This window comes from Columba livia, chromosome 2 (genome assembly GCF_036013475.1).
Source record: "Columba livia isolate bColLiv1 breed racing homer chromosome 2, bColLiv1.pat.W.v2, whole genome shotgun sequence".
Taxonomy (NCBI): domain Eukaryota; kingdom Metazoa; phylum Chordata; class Aves; order Columbiformes; family Columbidae; genus Columba; species Columba livia.
In genome coordinates, this window is record NC_088603.1 from 27790674 (window position 1) to 27809233 (window position 18560).

General features: G+C 41.8%; 1 protein-coding gene across 2 annotated transcripts; it reads right to left on the reverse strand.

Annotated features, from left to right (window-relative positions):
• Positions 1-121: 121 nt before the first annotated feature.
• ASNS (asparagine synthetase (glutamine-hydrolyzing)) lies at positions 122-16957 on the reverse strand. Of its 2 annotated transcripts, none has more exons than XM_065051141.1 (12): positions 16812-16957; positions 15345-15627; positions 12791-13028; positions 11118-11303; positions 10688-10789; positions 7906-8033; positions 7006-7132; positions 5667-5773; positions 5218-5318; positions 3372-3453; positions 2951-3106; positions 122-1595 (listed from the first exon to the last, which is right to left on the reverse strand). In XM_065051141.1, the coding sequence occupies exons 2-12, from the start codon at positions 15591-15593 to the stop codon at positions 1386-1388; spliced, it is 1686 nt and encodes a 561-aa protein (XP_064907213.1). In that variant the 5' UTR covers positions 15594-15627; positions 16812-16957; the 3' UTR covers positions 122-1385. The 2 variants fall into 2 exon arrangements, with proteins under 2 accessions (XP_064907213.1, XP_021146664.1); XM_021290989.2 differs by lacking the exon at positions 16812-16957 and adding an exon at positions 16292-16469.
• Between the last annotated feature and the right edge of the window lie 1603 nt (positions 16958-18560).

Genomic DNA, 18560 nt, shown 5'->3' on the forward strand with positions numbered 1-18560 from the left:
AGTATTGGCCATACCTGGACATTTTCTGGGCTCCCTGGTACCACAGAGAGGTTCAGTAAGGTTTCTGGAATACAGATTCAAAGGCAGGATTAGAAAGGAGTAATAAATAGACAATCAGCCATTTTATGAAGGTTTTAAATCAGAATTGCTTATATTTTATCTTTTAAATAACAATTTGCTTTGTTTTCCTAGTCAAGAATGACAAGAAACTAGAATTCTGTCTTTCAAAAAGCGCATTATGCTAATCAAGCCAACCCGCAGCACACATATATTTTTGATCACCTTTATGTTTAAGTTACCTTCAAAAAAGCAACCTCATGCCTAAATAGTTACTAAAAAGTTGTTCTGGGTAAAAAGTAATTTTTCAGAAGGGTATTAGAACTTCTTGTGGATTCTGAAGAAGCCTTTTTTTCCGTTTTTCCAAGCAAGCTGCCTGATCCCATTGTCTTCAACAATGCTTTTTCTGACTAAAATCACCACACAGCTGGCCACACGCAGTTGAACAGCAACACTGTCTGCTTTTTCATCATACAGATGGAAAAACTCCAGCAATAAGTGAAAAATTTCTTAAAACATGTAGCCATGCAACTTCCATCAGACTGATACAACTCACCTGGTTAACACCCTATTTTCAAGAATAACAATTATGCTTAAAAATTGAAGCTCCTGAGTTAGAAACAAAGACATAACTCAGCTTCTCTTGTCTGTTCCGCTCTTTGATAACAGTCACAATATCTTTTGACTGCTGGTATATTTACAAGATTCAAACCAGCCAACTGGTCGCTTTGCAGTAGCAAATAAGACTTCCATACATTTAAGTAACACCCATCACCATCACTATTATAAACGCTAGTAAGCATCTCCACGTAACTATTAATATCTACATACCTTTTGAAAACCAGACCAAGGTTCTCAGGAATGCTTAGAAAGACATTCAGAACAGAACAATACAGACAGACTATCCAAATCCCACAGCCAGGAACACCAATCATCACATAGTGAGGGTCAAATTCCCCTTTGCTTGTAAGGCCTGCAGCAGTCTGCATCACCTAACCCAATTCAAGTCCTCAAAACAGAGCTCACATTAAAACATATGAAATGATTGCGAGGCAAATGAATACAATCAAGGTCACATAAGGAACAGAGCTGACAAATCAGGCAGATCCTTGTCCATAAAGTATTTTTCCATGAATTACAAAGTTTTGGTACAGCAGAACGAATGTTTAATAGTACACTAACCACAGAAAGCTCTTATTTCCAATAGTGTTGTCAAAATGCATCTTAAAGACCACTCAAGCTTCCGGTTTGTATAATTTGTTTTTTCTTAAAGCAGAGTGCATGCAAATTGCTTGCAGCACTTCTATTTGGGGGATCGTTTCAACAGCCTATTCTTGGGTAGCCGACTTGTAATGTTTCAACGTGCGAGCAGAAGGATCAGTAGCTTTAACCCATCTTGGCATCCAGTAGTGGGGCAGCCAGCTGCTTCTCCCTGGGTAGTGCTTTTCAAAGATCTGGCGGTAGTAATAACTTTCTTTTGTTTTAGGAGGATTGAAAGGATACTTCTCTGCTGCCTTTTCCAGCAAAAGGTCATCAACCTACAGACATAAGCACAACTCAAGTTAAGCTGCAAATACATTTAACTTTCACAAGTCAATTTGCCGAAGTTAAAGACATACAAGGATTCACCAGCCACTGAATGGCCATATGTTTAAAAAAAGTCTCTTCTAGAGGAAGAGGTTTCTCACAGGTGAATTTTTGTCACAGGCTTCCTTGACCTTTATGAATACGTAACTATATTTCCAGTGCTGTTAATATTTCCCTCTGCATTATATGTGAAGTCCACTTCTCTTTGGGTTACAATCACCTTTGCTAGTAATCTCACAAAAACTTCTTTCCTATCCTTCTCTTTGCTATGAATCAACTGGAACAACTTAAAGCAGTGTTTCTGCCATGGCAGCGGCTTCCTTTTGTTTTTTGTCTTCCCAACCCCCAGAGACCTGTTGACCCTGTATAGCCAAGCTCTTAGCAACAAAAGACCTGGGATGCAGAGGCAAAAACACCTGCAGTTGCTACTTGGCTAAGAAAGGAAGGATGAACAGTTGCACCAGCTGAGACAACTTGCGAAGCAGCTCACTTCCCCTGCCAACCTGCTGTCTACCTCCCCACAGCCACAAAATAAATCTGCCCTAACTAAACCAACACAGGCTCAGTACATGCATCACAACACTGTTGCCTGACCCAACTACTTTCTTTTCTTGCCTGTGGATATAGAGAAAGAAAATGCAAAACAAGCAGTTGGTGGTAGGACGGATAAGCACTCATCCACAGGCCAGAATACACATCTTTCTGTAAAACAGAGCTCTGGTGTAAACTAGGTGTTAGTTCAGTCATCAAGAGGAAGCAATATCTGTGTACACCAGAGATTATTATACTTTGTCCAAAGCCAGAATGCTGTAAGTCTTCATTGGCTAGCAATGCAAGTAGAGGTTTTAAAAAGCAAAGAGGGTTAGCTAGGCACGGCTGGGAAAAAAAAAAAATGACATAGACAAGAAAGGACATTATAAAGTCATTATGGTGTTACTCAGCTGCAGAGTAAGTTCATGCAAGTGCCTTCAGCTGAAGCAGCTGCTTTACGTGTAACCTTGAAATTGTGTTTGCTGACACACAATTTAATTTGCAATCCAGATACTTAAATTATGTTCATTTCCTTACACAGTAATTTCTGTCAGGCTCTAGCATTTCTTTATATCTAGGATTTCAAATGTGTTTTACCAACTCAGACAGCTAGAAGATCGTTGACTGAAGTTTATCTTGCTCCTCCACCTTGAAGCTCAAGTTACTGTCATACCCAGATTTATTCTCCCAGCTAAGCATGTGAGCTGACTCCCACTGGCAGCCATATCTAAGACACCTTAACATGAAAGACGAAAAAAAAAAGTGATAATTCTACCTGTTGATCAATATAGTCCTGAAGAATAGAAAACCAGGATTTCTTTACTGATGCTATACCATCACTGAAAGCTTCTTTGGGTCTCCAGAGGATTTCTTTGGGAAGCAAGTTAGAATCTTCAAAGGACTGTCTTAAAAGGTATTTTTCAATTCCATTCTGTTTGCAGAACAAGAAACAATGTTGTGAGTCTCAGGAAATGCAGTACAAAGATCTGGCTTTAAAACGTAAGAAATTATTCCCTTTCAGAAGGTCTAGTCAGAAAATGGTTCCCAGTAGTCCAACAATCCAGCAAGACATTTAAGAGCATGCTTGACTTTGGGTAGAAGACTTAATCATTGAATTCAGGCGATTTGGTCATGCTTAGAACATGGATCAGTTAATTTGTAAGCTTACACTTGGGTACAGCCCTAGTTTTACATACCTTTGGGATTCGCAGTTCTGCTGGTAGAGATAAATAATAAGAAGTGAACCTATGATCCAAAAATGGGACTCTCAGTTCAAGACTAAACAGGGGAAATAAACAGAAGAGATACTGAATTAATCCAACAAGTCATCTATTTACAAGTTCGATAACAATCAAGCTTTCCCTGTCTTTCACGCAAACACAAGGTTTTCTGCTTTTACTTAGAAGTTTCACTTGCATATTCATGACTATTGCCATTCAGTTCATCAGTTCGGAAGGTTAAGTGTATGGTAAGCACAGATCAAATAACGATGATTTATAATGCCATCTGCTGGATGTCTTCTAATACAATGAATTTAAAGACTACAGTCCTGCAGGACTTGCAACAACCAATGTCCCATATAGACAAAAACTCATTGAAAAAAAAATCCTGTTGCCCCCAGAGAACTACAAAGTTGCTCACTGAGATTTGCATCAGTGTTTGTAAAGATGTCACAGAACCAAGTAACAATTTCTGCTGTAATTTCTGAAATTCACATTTAAGACACCATTAAGTTATTGATTAGTGATCCTGCAGCTTTTGCTCTTCACTCTCTTAGGGGACAGGAGGCCTTGCAGAGGGATCTAGATTGGGCTTTGGACTGGAGCATCAGGCTATGATTAATGGGATGAAATTTAACAAGGCAAAATAGGATTCTGCACCTTGGATGGAGCAATGTCGAGCACAAGTATAAATTGGGAGAAGAGCAACTGGAGAGCAGCCCTGCAGAGGAGCATCAGAGGTGCTGGGTTGCAGCAGCTCAATATGAGGCAGCAGCGAGCCCTGGCAGCGGAGGGGGCAAACCGCACCCTGGGGGGCATCAAACCCAGCATCACCAGACGGTCAGAGAGGTGATTATCTATCTGTATTCAGTGCTGGGACAGCCTCACCTCGATTACTGTGTGCAGTTTTGGGCCACACAACTTTTTTTAAGTCCTTGAATGTGTCAAGAGGAGGGCAACAAATCTGTTGAAAGGGCTGGAAGGAATGTCCTATAAGGAGCAGCTGAGGGCTTTGGGCTTGTCTAGCTTGGAGAAAAGGAGACCCCATGGCTCTCTACAGCTTCCGGAAGAAGCGACATGGAGATTGAAGTGCTGAATGCTTCTCCTGGTATCCAGTGACAGGACACATGGGAATGGTTCAAAGCTGCACCAGGGGAGGTTTCCACTGGTAATTAGGAAGCATTTATTTACCAACAGGGTGGTCAAACACTGGAACAGGCTTCCCAAAGAGGTGGTCAATGCCCCTAGCCTGTCAGTGTTTAAGAAGCATTTGGACAATGCCCTTCATAACATGCTTTAGCTTTTGGTCAGCCCTGAATTGGTCACGCAGTTGGACTAGATAATCATTGTAGGTCCCTTCTAACTGAAATAGTCTATTCTATTCCTGATACAAGCCAGGAAGGATGCTGTTGGCCTTTTTGGCCACCTGGGCACACTGCTGGCTCATGTTCAGCTGCTGTCAATCAGCACGCCCGGATCCCTCTCTGCGAGGCAACTTTCCAGCCCCGAGCCTGTAGCGCTGCCTGGGGTTGTTGTGGCCCAAGTGCAGGACCCAGGACTTGGCCTTGTTAAACCTCACACAACTGGTCTCAGCCCAACAATCCAGATCCCTCTGTGTGGCCCTCCTACCCTCCAGGAGATCAACACTCCCACCCAACTTGGTGTTGTCTGCAAGCTTACTGAGGGTGCACTCAATCCCCTTGTCCAGATCATTGATAAAGAGATTAAACAGAACTGACCCCAGTACTGAGCCCCAGGGAAACACTGCTTGAACATCTTTTAAACCACACGAGTCCTCAGCATCCAAGAGACCATGTTTTACCCGTGTGCTGCAGTAGTTCTGTCCGCACGGAGTACATCGAACAGGTAGAGCTCCTTCAGAAGCCTCTCGCTCTCTTCCGCAGCTTCTTCGGGAGACGGTGCCTGTAACCAGACATATGCATGTAGCACACAGATATAACACGGCTGCACCAAGGGAACTGTTACTTGCTGTCTGGTGGTTGAGCTGTAACGATCACTGAGTAATCTCAGAACTAGAAAAGACCACATACAAAAAATAATAGTCTCAGGAATTTTGAAGTTTAAAAAAAAAGTTCTTTTCCAAGTGATTAAATTGAATCCCTTGGATCTTACGCCATCTCAGGAGAAATTCTCACCAAATATACAGCTACAACAACCCTCAAACTTCATGCCTTGAAATCTCAGTAGAGATTTTCTGTTGAAGGGGAGAACAAGCAGCTCAAGGACTTTCTGTATAGTGAATATATTTACCTTATGGAAATATATATATCCTTGTGTCAGCTCATCCGATCCTTCTCCTGAAAAAATGACCACACTGTCTGTTTTCTTCCGTATATATTTGGAGACAAGATACATACCTTAAAAAAAAAAAAAAAAGTTATTAAAATCCAGCAACATGTATGATGCTCTATACAGCTAGTCTTAAATTAAGCACATGATTAATCACAGCACAGTCCTGAACAAACCTTCTAGCTTTGAAGAACAAAAGTACCAGCAAAAGTTACTGCTTAACTCTCTGGCATTGTGGGTTGAACTGCATGAAGACCTTTTTTCAGGTGTATGGGGTTTTTGTTTTGTTTTGTATTTGTGTGTGTGTGTGTGGTTTTGTTTGTTTGGGGGTTTTTGCGTGTTTTTTTTTGTTTGGTTTTTTGTTTGTGTGTATGTGGGTGGATTAAATAATTATTTATTAATCAGAATTATGCCTTCCCCTCATTACATCTTTTCAAAAGATATGCTTTTATAACAAGAGATCTAACGAAAAGGATCTAGTCCACTACTTTTCATACTAAGCCGCAATCACAAAGAAAAATTACAGATGAAAAACTGGTTTTATTTTTTAAAGAAACCCTTTCGACATTTCACATTCCGAAGTCCTACCTTCATGTACCAAATTACACGCAGGGACCTGGATTTTCAAAACTGTGTTGCCTATTTGGCTTGTAAACTTTTCTACAATGTTTTAGGCTGACATAAGATTGAGTAAAATGTCATAAGTTGCATTACACAAGTCATCACATTGGATTAGGGCATTTTCATTCTATCAGGTCGACAACCTTTTGTAAGGAGCTGCTGGAGACTTCCTTCATTTCTCAGAATCAAACATATATTATAAGAAGTCAAACTAGATTGAGTGCACGTATTACTTGAGAGTGACGAAAAATACCCCATTTTAGTATTAAAAACATACAAGGAATAGAGTAATCATAATTGGTTTGCTATCATATCATATCATATCATACCATATCTCAGATAACCTTTATATTTTCCCCCTTCTTCTAAGGTTCATATTTATGAGAGTAGAAAACCTGGACCTGTAGATCTAATGTTTCTTCTTCATATAAATTTTGCTTCTCCTCCCAAAGCTTCAGAAACAGCTCTTGACAATTGCTTTGTGCAGTTGGTGACTTTGAAACTAGTAACTGGTTTTGCCTCAGTGTGGAATCACAGACAAGACCAGGGAGCAGAACTTGGGAGTCCCAGTTCCCAGGTTCTGTGGCAGCTAAAAGATCTAGCAGATGACTACGTGATTTTCCATAAAATTCTATTCTGGTGATATAAAGCAAAGATGGCTATTAACAAAAAACCTTACCAATTGAAGCTCTTACTGTTGTTATATCATATGTTTCCAAGGAGAAGATAACATCCTCTATTGCCTGAATTCCCTCTTCGGAATTAAATATTACTTCATGATGTTCACTGCCTATATGTGCTGCCACCTGTTTGTAAAAGGTCACAATAACGTAAATTAAAACATATTTTAAACATACATTGCGTTTATAACACACACAACGAGTGAAAGCACCAGCTCCCTTCTGCCACAGTGAAAATCATATGACATTAGGCCAAGACAAGACAGTACTGTAGCAGCCCCTCTGACTTGCACGGTGTGACATTCACCAGAGGGAACGTACTCTCCCTAATTACCGTGTTCAATCGTGACTACAAGAGACCATCTAGTTGCTTGCCCAAAGCCAAACAGAATCTATAGAGGCTCTACATACTCTGGATACTTGCCCCAAAGAGAAAAAACAGCTCTAAAGACATGACAGCCTGGCTATCTAAGGGGTACCCTATACGCCATTTTGCACAAGGCTCTGAATTCTGTAAACTGGCAATTAACTTACAATATTTAACATGAATACAAATGCCATAGCATAGGAACCATAGCATGGAGATTTACCCTAAAACCCAGAGGCAGAATTGAGACAACTGCAAAGTACCATCCTTTTGGTAACAATGTAATGGTAGCCTGTCATGAAAGTCTTTCAAATATAAGAGAAAACAGGTAAGACTCAATTATCTCTTTTGTAAGATCTGCTGCTAAGCAGCAGATGTTGTACTAAACAGTCTCCGGCAAACTGATTTACACCACAGCAATACATTAATATTCAGTATTACTATTAATACCATAGTATGGAGGTAGCACCATTAATACATACTGTTTAACAATCAGCAGCTCAGAACAAACTAAAAGTAAGGCTTACTGTACCTTCCTGGCAGCCAGTAAGTCGGGGCTGTTTTCCATTCCAATTGCAAAGGTTTGTAATGGATAATTAATGTTGATTTCTTTCATCAGTTTCAGAAGAACAGCTGCGACCAAGCTGGAATCTAAGCCCCCTGCCAACAAAACAAATCAGTTGGTTAGGTGTCTGATTTTTTTTTTGGTTGCCCCTTAAGGACACTGAATCTAGATAACAGAATCTCATGAGTGGGCTTCATTTTTAAGCCACGTGAATCCAAGATACTTCCTGTACAAGTGCAAGTTTACCTCTGCTTAACCAGAGAATCAGGCAACTTCAGTGGAACACCTTCAGTAACAGATACTCTGGGTATCAGAAGCACCAGTGGAAATCCTTCTTTACGATACACACACAGTGTTCTGAAAACAGCGCACCACTACAGAACACACCCCTTCTTGATTCTGCTATAACAGGATTTATTGTCCCTTTCAAAGCTGCTCTCTACCCCCTTCTTACCTACACATTTGATACTCTACTGACAGAACTATGTACATTTTTTTTGTTTGCTGGTTGAATAAAAAAGAATTAAGTAAAAGAACAGAATGTTTACTCTAAGGATTGCACTCTTCTCCAACCATTTTTTAAGTGTGTTTTCCACATTTTGAATGAATTAATTTTTAAATGTCACTTTAAAGTGAAAAGGTTCACTAGTGACATTCTTATTTTTTCTCTTAATTCTCAGAGGAGGAGAGTGGAAGGATTTGAAGAATCTGGAAAACAAACAAACAAGAAATCAACAGAAGCACAAGGTGCCCAGATGTACTCTAAGGCTCCACCTTCTCACTCTCAAGAGCTAATTATGCTAATCCTTGACTAGTCCTACTTGCTGCTCCCTTCTGAAGAACTGAGCAAAACACAGTACCTGTTCTCTCACACCTGCCTGCAGTTCTGACAAACAACAAGCAAAATCCTCTTTGTTTCCTACAGTCTGCATGTGGTTTTTCAGCTGAGTTCATTAGCATCCATTCCCATCCTAATCTTTTTGGGCATGCTACCTTGTAACCTTCTGTACAAATTGCACATAAAGTCTGAGAAAAAGAGGGTACAGAAATCAAACTGAGTGCTTACAATGTGGCTATTGGGAAAATCAAATCCTGAGTTTCCACTGTGAATTTGCAGAACTCCCCCTGTGACTGGAAACAAAAGCACTTCTCCAACAAACACATGCAAAATTGTGAACCGCTGAGATACTCCAGTATTATACCAGCAAGGGCACTTAGTTTTGCTACTAAAACATTCTACATGTACATCTGTGGAGCTGCTGACTGCCTTCTAATTTGATTTGAAATTTCAGTTTAGAACAGGCTTTTTGGGATCTTCCAACTCTGCGTATCTCCCCGTTTCATTTATCTCCATCCTGCTTTTTATGATGCCACAGCAAAGAAATGGTCCAATGGTATCTCACAGTCACTTCTGTCTCATTGAAATTCACATTTAATAGGGTTCATGATAAATGAGTGTAACTACGGATGTACAAAGCCAACCATATCTTGGCCTGCATCAAAAGGAACATGACCAGCAGCTCGAGGGAGGTAATTCTGTCCACCTACTCTGCTCTGGTGAGACCCCACCTGGAGTCCTGCATCCAGTTCCAGAGCCCTCAGTACAGGAAAGACATGGAGCTGTTGGAGAGGGGCCAGAGGAGGGGCACAAAAATGATCAGAGGGCTGGAGCAACTCTCCTACAAGGACAGGCTGAGAGAGTTGAGGTTGTTCAGCCTGGAGAAGGCTCCAAGGAGACCTTATAGCAGCCTTTCAGTACTTAAAAGGGGCCTATACAAAAGACGAGGACAGATTTTTTAGCAGGGCCTGTTGCGACAGGACAAGGGGTAATGGTTTTAAACTAAAGGAGGGAGATTCACACTAGACATGAGGAAGAAATTTTTTACAGTGAGTGGTAAAACCCTGGCCCAGGTTGCCCAGAGAGGTGGTAGATGCCCCATCCCTGGAGACATTCAAGGCCAGGCTGGGTGGGGCTCTGAGCAACCTGATCTGGTTGAAGATGTCCCTGCTCAGTGCAGGGGGGTGGACTAGATGAGTTCTGAAGGTCCCTTCCCACCCAAACTATTCTGTGACTCTGTGATATCAGAACTGTAACCACAAGTACAAAGTGCTACAAAAACACAGTAAGTAAGATGCCAGTGCCATGGGTACAAGGCCTTTCTTCCGTCAAGCACCTCTGTAACACTGATCTGGTAACAGCCAATTCACTGAACAACTTCCTGTACCACAAGCTGCTACATCACCTGAAAAAAGAGTGTAGAAAACAATTTTGGTCCAGGTGCTCCCCTGTAATTTGGTGAATCAATGGCATTCTAGGACAGAGGCTAAAGCAAAGAAGGTGACAAGTAAGAACTTCAGTTCCCCCTGCTAGCTGAACATGCCAAGGCCTTTTTCTATGCTCACTCTGTGCACAGTGAATGTAATAATTACATTTTATTTTCATACGCCAACCTAAGCATAAATCTTACACGTTTAAGATCATATTGGGTGATTTTTCAGTTAACAGTATTATATATTTTTCTTGGTCAAAAGCAGTCAGTGTCTCAACAAGACATCCCATCCCAGAGTAAACCTGAAAAACCTGAGACTTGCAAGGTACCTGCAGACTGGAAAACCTGATCACAAAAAAAATGAAGATTCAGATCACTTCAAGTACATCACAGCAGAGCAGTCAGCATACTTTCCTCTAACTGGTAGATAATGGGCGAAAGAGAGAGAAGACACAAGCATTGTGATTCTTGCTACTTGCCTGACAAAAGGCAACCAATCCTTCTGTGAGTCATCAAACGTTTTCTAACAGCATTTTCAAACAGAATACGGATGTTGCTTTTCACTGTTTCAAGATCAAAACCTGTCCAGAAAAGAAGAGGAAACAAAAATCAAACAAAACACACACACACCAAGAAGTGCTACTTAGACTTTGGTGGATTATCCAATTATAAAAACAAAGATATTTGTCTGAATTTCCTTTGATAATGAGGGCACGCAAATTCAAGTATCTTTGTACACAACAGCCAACAAAAACAATTCTCAAGTTCCTACCTTGTAGAGGTTCTTCCATTTTTGCTGTTTTTTTTTTAAATGGCAATTTAAAACCAATTAATACAAGTTTTACAATCAAAGACTATAATATTTTCACTTCTTAATGAGAATAAGTACCAAATACTTCGCTGTAGTACCTGAAGGCAGATTTTCCACTGTATCAAATGCAGTATGGAGTGGTTCATCTTTATAGCTATGAAATTTTACTAATTCCACTGATGCAACCTTGCCAGAAGGTTTTAAATCCAACACTTCATAATGACCTGGGAGAAACGGTTCTACTTTAGGACATAAAGATGTTGAATGCTTCAAGTTGATAAGTCCTACAAATAAAATGGGGAAGAAAAAAGAGTTTTTCACTTAGGGTGGTTAAATCATACTACACTCAAACAGCCTCTATACTAAAACTATAGACACAAATATCTTCTCCGGATCCTAAATTTGATTTTTAAAAGTATCATTTTGAGCCTGAGTCTGCCCTGGCTGAAGTGTGATTCCTTTTCTGGTAGGTTGCACACATAAATCTCAGCCGTCTCAAGCTGAGGCAGACAGCAGAGAAAGGAAGCCAGTAAGTTTTACTAAACGTCAAGCTGTAATTGATTCCTGTGAGCATTAAGAAAAGCACTTTCCTAACTGACTACATGATGTCCAGGTTAAGGTGTAATATGCTTATGAGAATTCCAAAGACATTTAATAACTGATTTTGTGTTTAAAATTAAGTGTAGTCAAGCTAACAAGGGGTTTGTAATAAAACTACATCACTTAAGAGATTGCTTAATTAGCACTGATTTAGTGATTTCATAACTCACTGGTTTCAGACTGACCTAGAGTGCTGCTAATGAACGCTAAGAATCAAACCTGGGGCCAAAGCTCATTTCCATTCCTCTTGTGAAAGAGGATGTTTTACACCTGCTGGTCAGCTGGATGCCCCTTGAGGAACACCCCAAAAGAGATACTGAATTACTGTTAGACAGGGACCAGTAATTCACCGGGATGGTTAGAGGACACAGTCCCTAAAATATTCACTCTCCTTCCCAAGAAGCAGAGAAGGTGCAGGTCTTAGTACTGGTACTTAGTACTACTGTTAGAGGAGTCAGCCTACATTGGTGTCTGATAATAAAATTGACGCACAGTAAATGAGAGAGACACAAGCAATTGTGAAAGTCAATTTTAGCCAAGTGTATTTTAGGCAATAAACTCCCTTTTGGCACTGCTTGGATTTGTTTATGCAAGTTTGAAGGCTACAGATGATTACTTGAAAAAAAAAAACAAAAGGGAGAAAAAAGAGACAGTAGTGGATGTGCCATCTCAATGGAAGAAAAAGTCATAAGTGTCAGTAAAAAACTACCCAGTGCTGCAGGAAATTTCAGTGGGGTTTTAAAATTCTTGGCTTTTACAGATTTACTAGTTCTTGTGGCATTATTTCCCAGTTCACCATAGAACACCAGGAACAAATTCTAATGTAATTTATGATAGCATAAATCTAGACTAACTCTACAGACTACATTTAACTTTGGGACAACATAAAATATCTTAGGCTCAATAGTGCTATGATTCCAGAACATAAAGTTATAAAATTATATAAGCAAGTTATTTTAGGTATATTAAAGACAACCAAATATCTTAAAGCTTTATTGTCTGTGGCTTTTGTTTTAATGATGTGTAGTTCTTGCACTACTAAATATAGTTCACTTATTACTGAACTTACAACTCACTTTCTCTTCACACTTAGAAGAAACGCCTAACAAAGAAGTTTGTCTGTGACAACAACCCCTAAGATAATTTAGGCACTAAACACAATGGGTTTTACCTTTTGCCTCGGAACAGACACCCAAAAATCCATCATCAGTCAGCACCTTAAACAGTGGTCTGACTCCATAGGTATCTCTTGCCAGAAACACTTTTCTGTTGGTGGTGTCCAGAAGGATGAAAGCAAATACACCATCTAGCATGGATGCTGTTTGTTCTATTCCTCCTCTGTTGTAAAGATGAAGGATAACCTCACCATCCACTAATGTTTGATATTCAAATCCGAACTGCTTCTGCAACTGAGAAAAAAATATAGAGAAAAACACGAATATGCATTTGCAAACATCAACTGCTTATTAGTTGAAAAAACACCGCCATTCATGTAATTGTTTAATAATAAAACTAAAAGGTTTTTTTTGTGCAATCACAGTTCAAGCATTATAGAAACATTTCCACCAGAGAAGGAAATTAAACTTTTGTGCTCAAAATATGATCCAGGATCATCGCTCAGACAATGTAGATTGACTCTGCAGTCTTAAGCAATTCAAATTGTGGCAGGTTTTCAGAGGTACATTTCTATTTGAGGATGTCAGACTGCAAATCCATGACCCTGGTTTTCAGAAGCCCTGGCCTCCCCATCTCCCACAGACAAATGGCTGAAGCAGGCACCCACTGCTTCAAAAAATCCAACTCAAAATAGAACCAGAACCACAGGCAACATTTTTTGTAGTCCCAAACCACTCCGGGCCACATCCTTATCTGATAATAATGACATTTACATAAGTCACACCCTTCCCAAAACACATTCAAGCTGGTAATATCTCTGCAAAGTAAAGTACCTCAGGAATAAACGCTGGTTTACTTATGCAGTCACTGCAATTCCTCAGCATTGGGGGGGTTTGTGTGTTTTTTGTTTGTTTAGTGTTTTTTGGATTTTTTTTTTTATGCACAGAGAATTTTCTTCTGCCTAATCTTCCTCCACTCCTCAAACTAACCTTTTCACTCTGCCTGTGCAGATGAAATGGGGGAAGAATAAATTAGCTGTCAGACTTAACTCAGACCAAATATTCTTCATGTTCTTGTGGGGCTACTCTAAACGTCCTTTCAATATCTCCCAGACAGGAAGAAAAAGGGTTTCAATAAAACACTAAAAAGCCATGCAATCCCATAAAACCAATGTTTTAGCATTTTAATTTAAAATCTTTGGTTTTAATTGTTATTTACAGGGCAAAGTCTTAGGGCAAAGTTTTGGATCAAAACTGAGTCAATATCAGAATAACTAAGTAATTGCCCTAAACGTAACATCTGTTTCATGAATGATTCTTTCCCAGGTAGGTTTCAGTCCCAAGCTTGAAAGAAAAATCTCTTTATAATGAAAGAAGGTACATAACGTAGTGAGAATAACTGAACAAACTCCTGCTGATGACAATGCAAACTCTGCATAATTGAATTCCCCTTAGGACTGTGTGTGTAGTGTAATTGACAGTAATTTCAACTGCTTTCAACAGCAGAAAAACCACAATGCAAAATACAAGTATTACAGACTACCGGTACAATATATTTCACGTGGACTGCAGGGCCAAGTGTATCTCACATTTCAAACAGCTACATACTTAAAAGATTGGGAAAAAAAATGTCCTGCCTATTCGGTCAAATTCCCAATGACATTACTGATGTCACTGACATCACTCACAGCAGCCTCTCTCTGACTTGAAACATGTGATGTTAGAAGTACCAAGACAGCTCAGATTATTTATACGTTTCTGATACTACCATGCTCAGTTTATGATTCATTTTAAGCATTCAGTTTCAGCACAATTCAGAAACAGTCACAATTGTAAGATGCTTTATACGCCAAATTTGGATGATCTGAATCACTTCCATTTACAAGTAACACAGGCAGTAGGGACATCTCAGCACAGGGACTGAGGAACACAGACCATGTTCAGCAGCAGTATGACACACATCAGGGACAGTCAGACACTTTAGGAAGCAAGTACAGAGTTGTTACTTGTTTTGTGCCAAAGAGACTTGCTCAGGTGGCTCTCAAAAGACCCACAAAGCACCTGCCTTAAGCTGCAGACACCTAAGGACTTTGGTGGCATACTGGAAATAATCTCCAGAGTGCTCGTTGCTTTAACGTAAATACATAAGCATGCATGCTACACATTAATATAAGTGACATATCCCAACTAGATTAAATGCAATAACTGACAACTTGGAGAACAACCCAAAATAACTGAAGAGCAAGACAGTCTAGAAGCATTTGCATTATAAAGAGAGAAGGGGAGAAAGAGGCCTGGAATTCCCTTCTCAAGAGATAAAGAAGAATGCATCTTGATTTTAAACTGATTAGACCTAAAAATACAAGTATTTATTGCCCTCCTTGTCAATTAAAAACTGATTTTTCATTACTAAAGACTAAGTATGTTAACTATCTAAGCCACCACAGATACACAGCTCATCAAGATAATTTACTTTTTTAAAATACTAATAATTTAATAACTTTTAACAAGTTTCCTGACATTCTAGTCCACCATGCTTTGAACATTTTCCAACTATCCACCAGTTTTTAAATAAAATAACAAAAGCCACATGACATGTATAACACCTACCTGTTTGAAATTGTAGATTTCTCCATTGTAACACAGCCACAGATATGGGAATTTCTTCACCCGGATAGGCTGCATGCCATACAACTGATCAACAACCGCAAGGCGGTGGAAGCCAAAACAACAGTTGGTGAATCCATTGACATTCTCGAAACGAAAGGCATCAGGACCTCTGTGTGCTATCTTCATGGCACTCAGACACTGGACAGAAAGGCACTCATCACTCCCAAACAGCGCCCAGATACCGCACATGATGAGGCTGCTGATCTACCGGAAAGTGGAGAACCTGTTCAACAAAGACATGACCATTATAAGCAAGAGCTGACACCTAGAAAGCACAGTTAACAAATGCAGACTGTTAATTGCTTAACTATCAAAAGGACTGATCAAGAGAACAGCATCTTACTATCACAGGTAAAATGCTGTTTGCCCAACATATAATAAGCCACCTTCGGACAGCAAGAAATTAGGCCTAAGTTTAGCTTCAGGTACACCAAGGTTGTCTATTATTTTTCCCACAGAGCACAATTACAATAGATCATTACTGGGCATCGGGTATGATCTCTTTAAGTAACATCATCTCAGCAGAAACGTTAACAGTCCTTCCAGTTTGTGGCCTTTTGGTATAAAATGGGGGCTTATAAGAAAGAAACAGGCTTTTTACTGGGGCCTGTGGTGACAGGACAAGGAGCAATGGTTTCAAACTGAAAGGCAGTAGGTTTAGGTGGGACTTCTCCAGTGCCACGCGTGGCCCTGGTAAGAAAGGTGTGGAGCGCGGTGTTGGCACAATACTGTGCTCCTTGGTCGTGCCTTTTGCAGCCCTGCTGTCCCCGGAGCTGTAGCCTTGGTGATTCTTGGAACCTGAACCCTAATCTTAACCCTAACTACAGCTTGGGGCTGAAGTCCTCAGTGCCCATCGCTTGACCTGGAGGTCACCAGACTCGACTCACCTCTACCATTAGTTAGGGTGAGGGTTCTGAGAACCACCAAGCCTACAGCTCCAGGGACATCGGGGCTGCAAAAGGCAGGCCAAGGAGCACAGCGCTGCACCATTGCCCCCTCCACGCCTCTCTCCCCGGGAGAGGCGATGGCGCTGGGGAGCTCCGCCCCAGCATATGGTGCCGTGCTCTCCCACCGGCTGGGGCGGCTTCTGCCAGCCCCGCGGGCCCGTTTTCACAGGCGGCGCCGGCATCCACCGCCGCTCCCCTCCGCGCACGCCCGCTTTCCCGGGCCTCTTCCTCCGGCAGCCGCAGCGCGCCCTGGGCCCGCCGCGCCCTCGCCCACAAGCCGGGGCAGTGCGTACCGGCGGGGCGAGGCGAGGGCGCCGGGACGGGCGGCGGAAGGCCGGGGCTCGCCCACGCTGCCGCGTCCTCAGCCAGCCCTGCTCAGCTCAGCCCAGCCCAGCCCAGCCCTGCCCTGCCAGGCACAGCCCCGCAGGCCTAGGAGCCGCCGCCCGCCCCGGTGCCTTACCCGGTCCCGACCGCTAGCGCAGAGAGAGCTGCCTCCCCCGCCGCGCCGGCTGATGAAGGGGAAGGCGGCTCCCGCCGCGCCGGCTGATGAAGGGGAAGGCGGCTCCCGCCGACGCCGGCTCCTCCCCCGCCGCCTGCTGCTGTTGAAACCCGCCGCGAAGTTTCATCATGCGCTTCTCCATCCCGTGCCGGCAGGGCCCACGGCGCTCGGGCCAGGGGCCGGGGCCTGTTCTCGGAAGCCGGGCTCGGGGAGCCCTGCGGCAGGAGGCTGAGAAACCCGGGCCTTGTCACCTCCCCTGGGCCGCCGTGGAGAAAAGCACCTGCTGGGCACATCAGGCTTATGAGCGCAACTTGCAGCCATCAGAAATCCTGTCCCTGCAAATCTGCCGAGTTGTACCTCGTATTGTGCAAAGTGAAAAGAGCTCGGACACCTGCATGTGGCTGCCTACAAGCTGCTTTATTTGGTTTGGCAGAGAGAGTGCTTGCAAAGCTCACACCTTTGGAAGCATTTACAGAGGACTTATGATTTTGCTGGGCAAAACGTGGTTAATAGGTGCGATGGGTAGAAAAGAATTTTGATGCTTACCTGCACTTCATTATTGCACAGTTTTACCTTTTTGCCTTTGAGAGTGCTAAAGTAAATGGAATTCAATAGTGAAGACTAGGATGTGAAATGCTAAATAGAAACCTTAATTCTCTACCTATACTTCAAGAGAGCCGTTAGTAATTTGCATGCAGTGCACTTTCATAGCTAACTTTAGTGGACTCAGTTAAAACTGCAGTGCTGTGCGTGAAGTGCTTCAGGTTATGCAGGCTGTCAGCAATAAATGTGGTCTGTGTACAATTTTAAAAGGACCTTTAAGAAGCCATTAAAAGGACATGTTTAGGTTTTAGAAAGAAAACTGTTTTGAAGTGCCCTGTGCAAGAGAAGCAGGCTCCAGCACTGATCAGGAAGAGATGTAGGAGGTTTCAGTTCAGCAGAGCTACACCTGGACACAGGACTGGCCTTGGCAGAGTCAATGCGTTGGGCAGCCTGCGGACACCATGTGTACAGTCCTGGGAGCAGAATGGAGGTGCGTGCACTGGCACTGAGTCACTGCTCACCGAAGAGCAGCGGTAGTGCTGCGGAATGCCTTGTTTTGGTTTTTGTTTGTTTTTGGTTTTGTCTCTCTCCCCTCCCTCGATATGTAAATGTCACAGCCTCTGCATTTTGGAATACTACAAGAAATAACACAAAAATGTTGCATTAACCTGGGTTGTTTTGTGGTTTTTTTTGGTTTTGTGTTGTGGGTTATTGTGTGTGGTTTTTGTTTTGTTTGTTTGTTTGTTTTCCAGATACTTTTGTAAACAGCTTTTCTTTACATCTTTATTTATTTTCTCTGCACAAAGATTTTTGGATGAGCCTGCTTAGGCCTGTAAGGAACATTTAAGGAAGAACTATTGTTTTTACATAACTGAGGACCTGGCACCTGACCCCAGCAGGGGAGAAGGACCAAGAGACATCGGAGTATGAATTCTTAATGTAAAACCCAGTCTCTTCCCGGAATATATACTGACGCCTGTATACATACTGATACCTGTATTTACAAGTTAATTTAGGGGAAGTGTAGCCAAAGTACCAGGAATCTATATCTTAAATAGATTGATGAGGGGAAGGGTATTGTATATGTTGGAGTAGTCTGTAAACCCTGAAGTACCCAACCAATGGGGAACAGGGGACGGAAATTGCAGCTGGGATTTTGGGGGCATA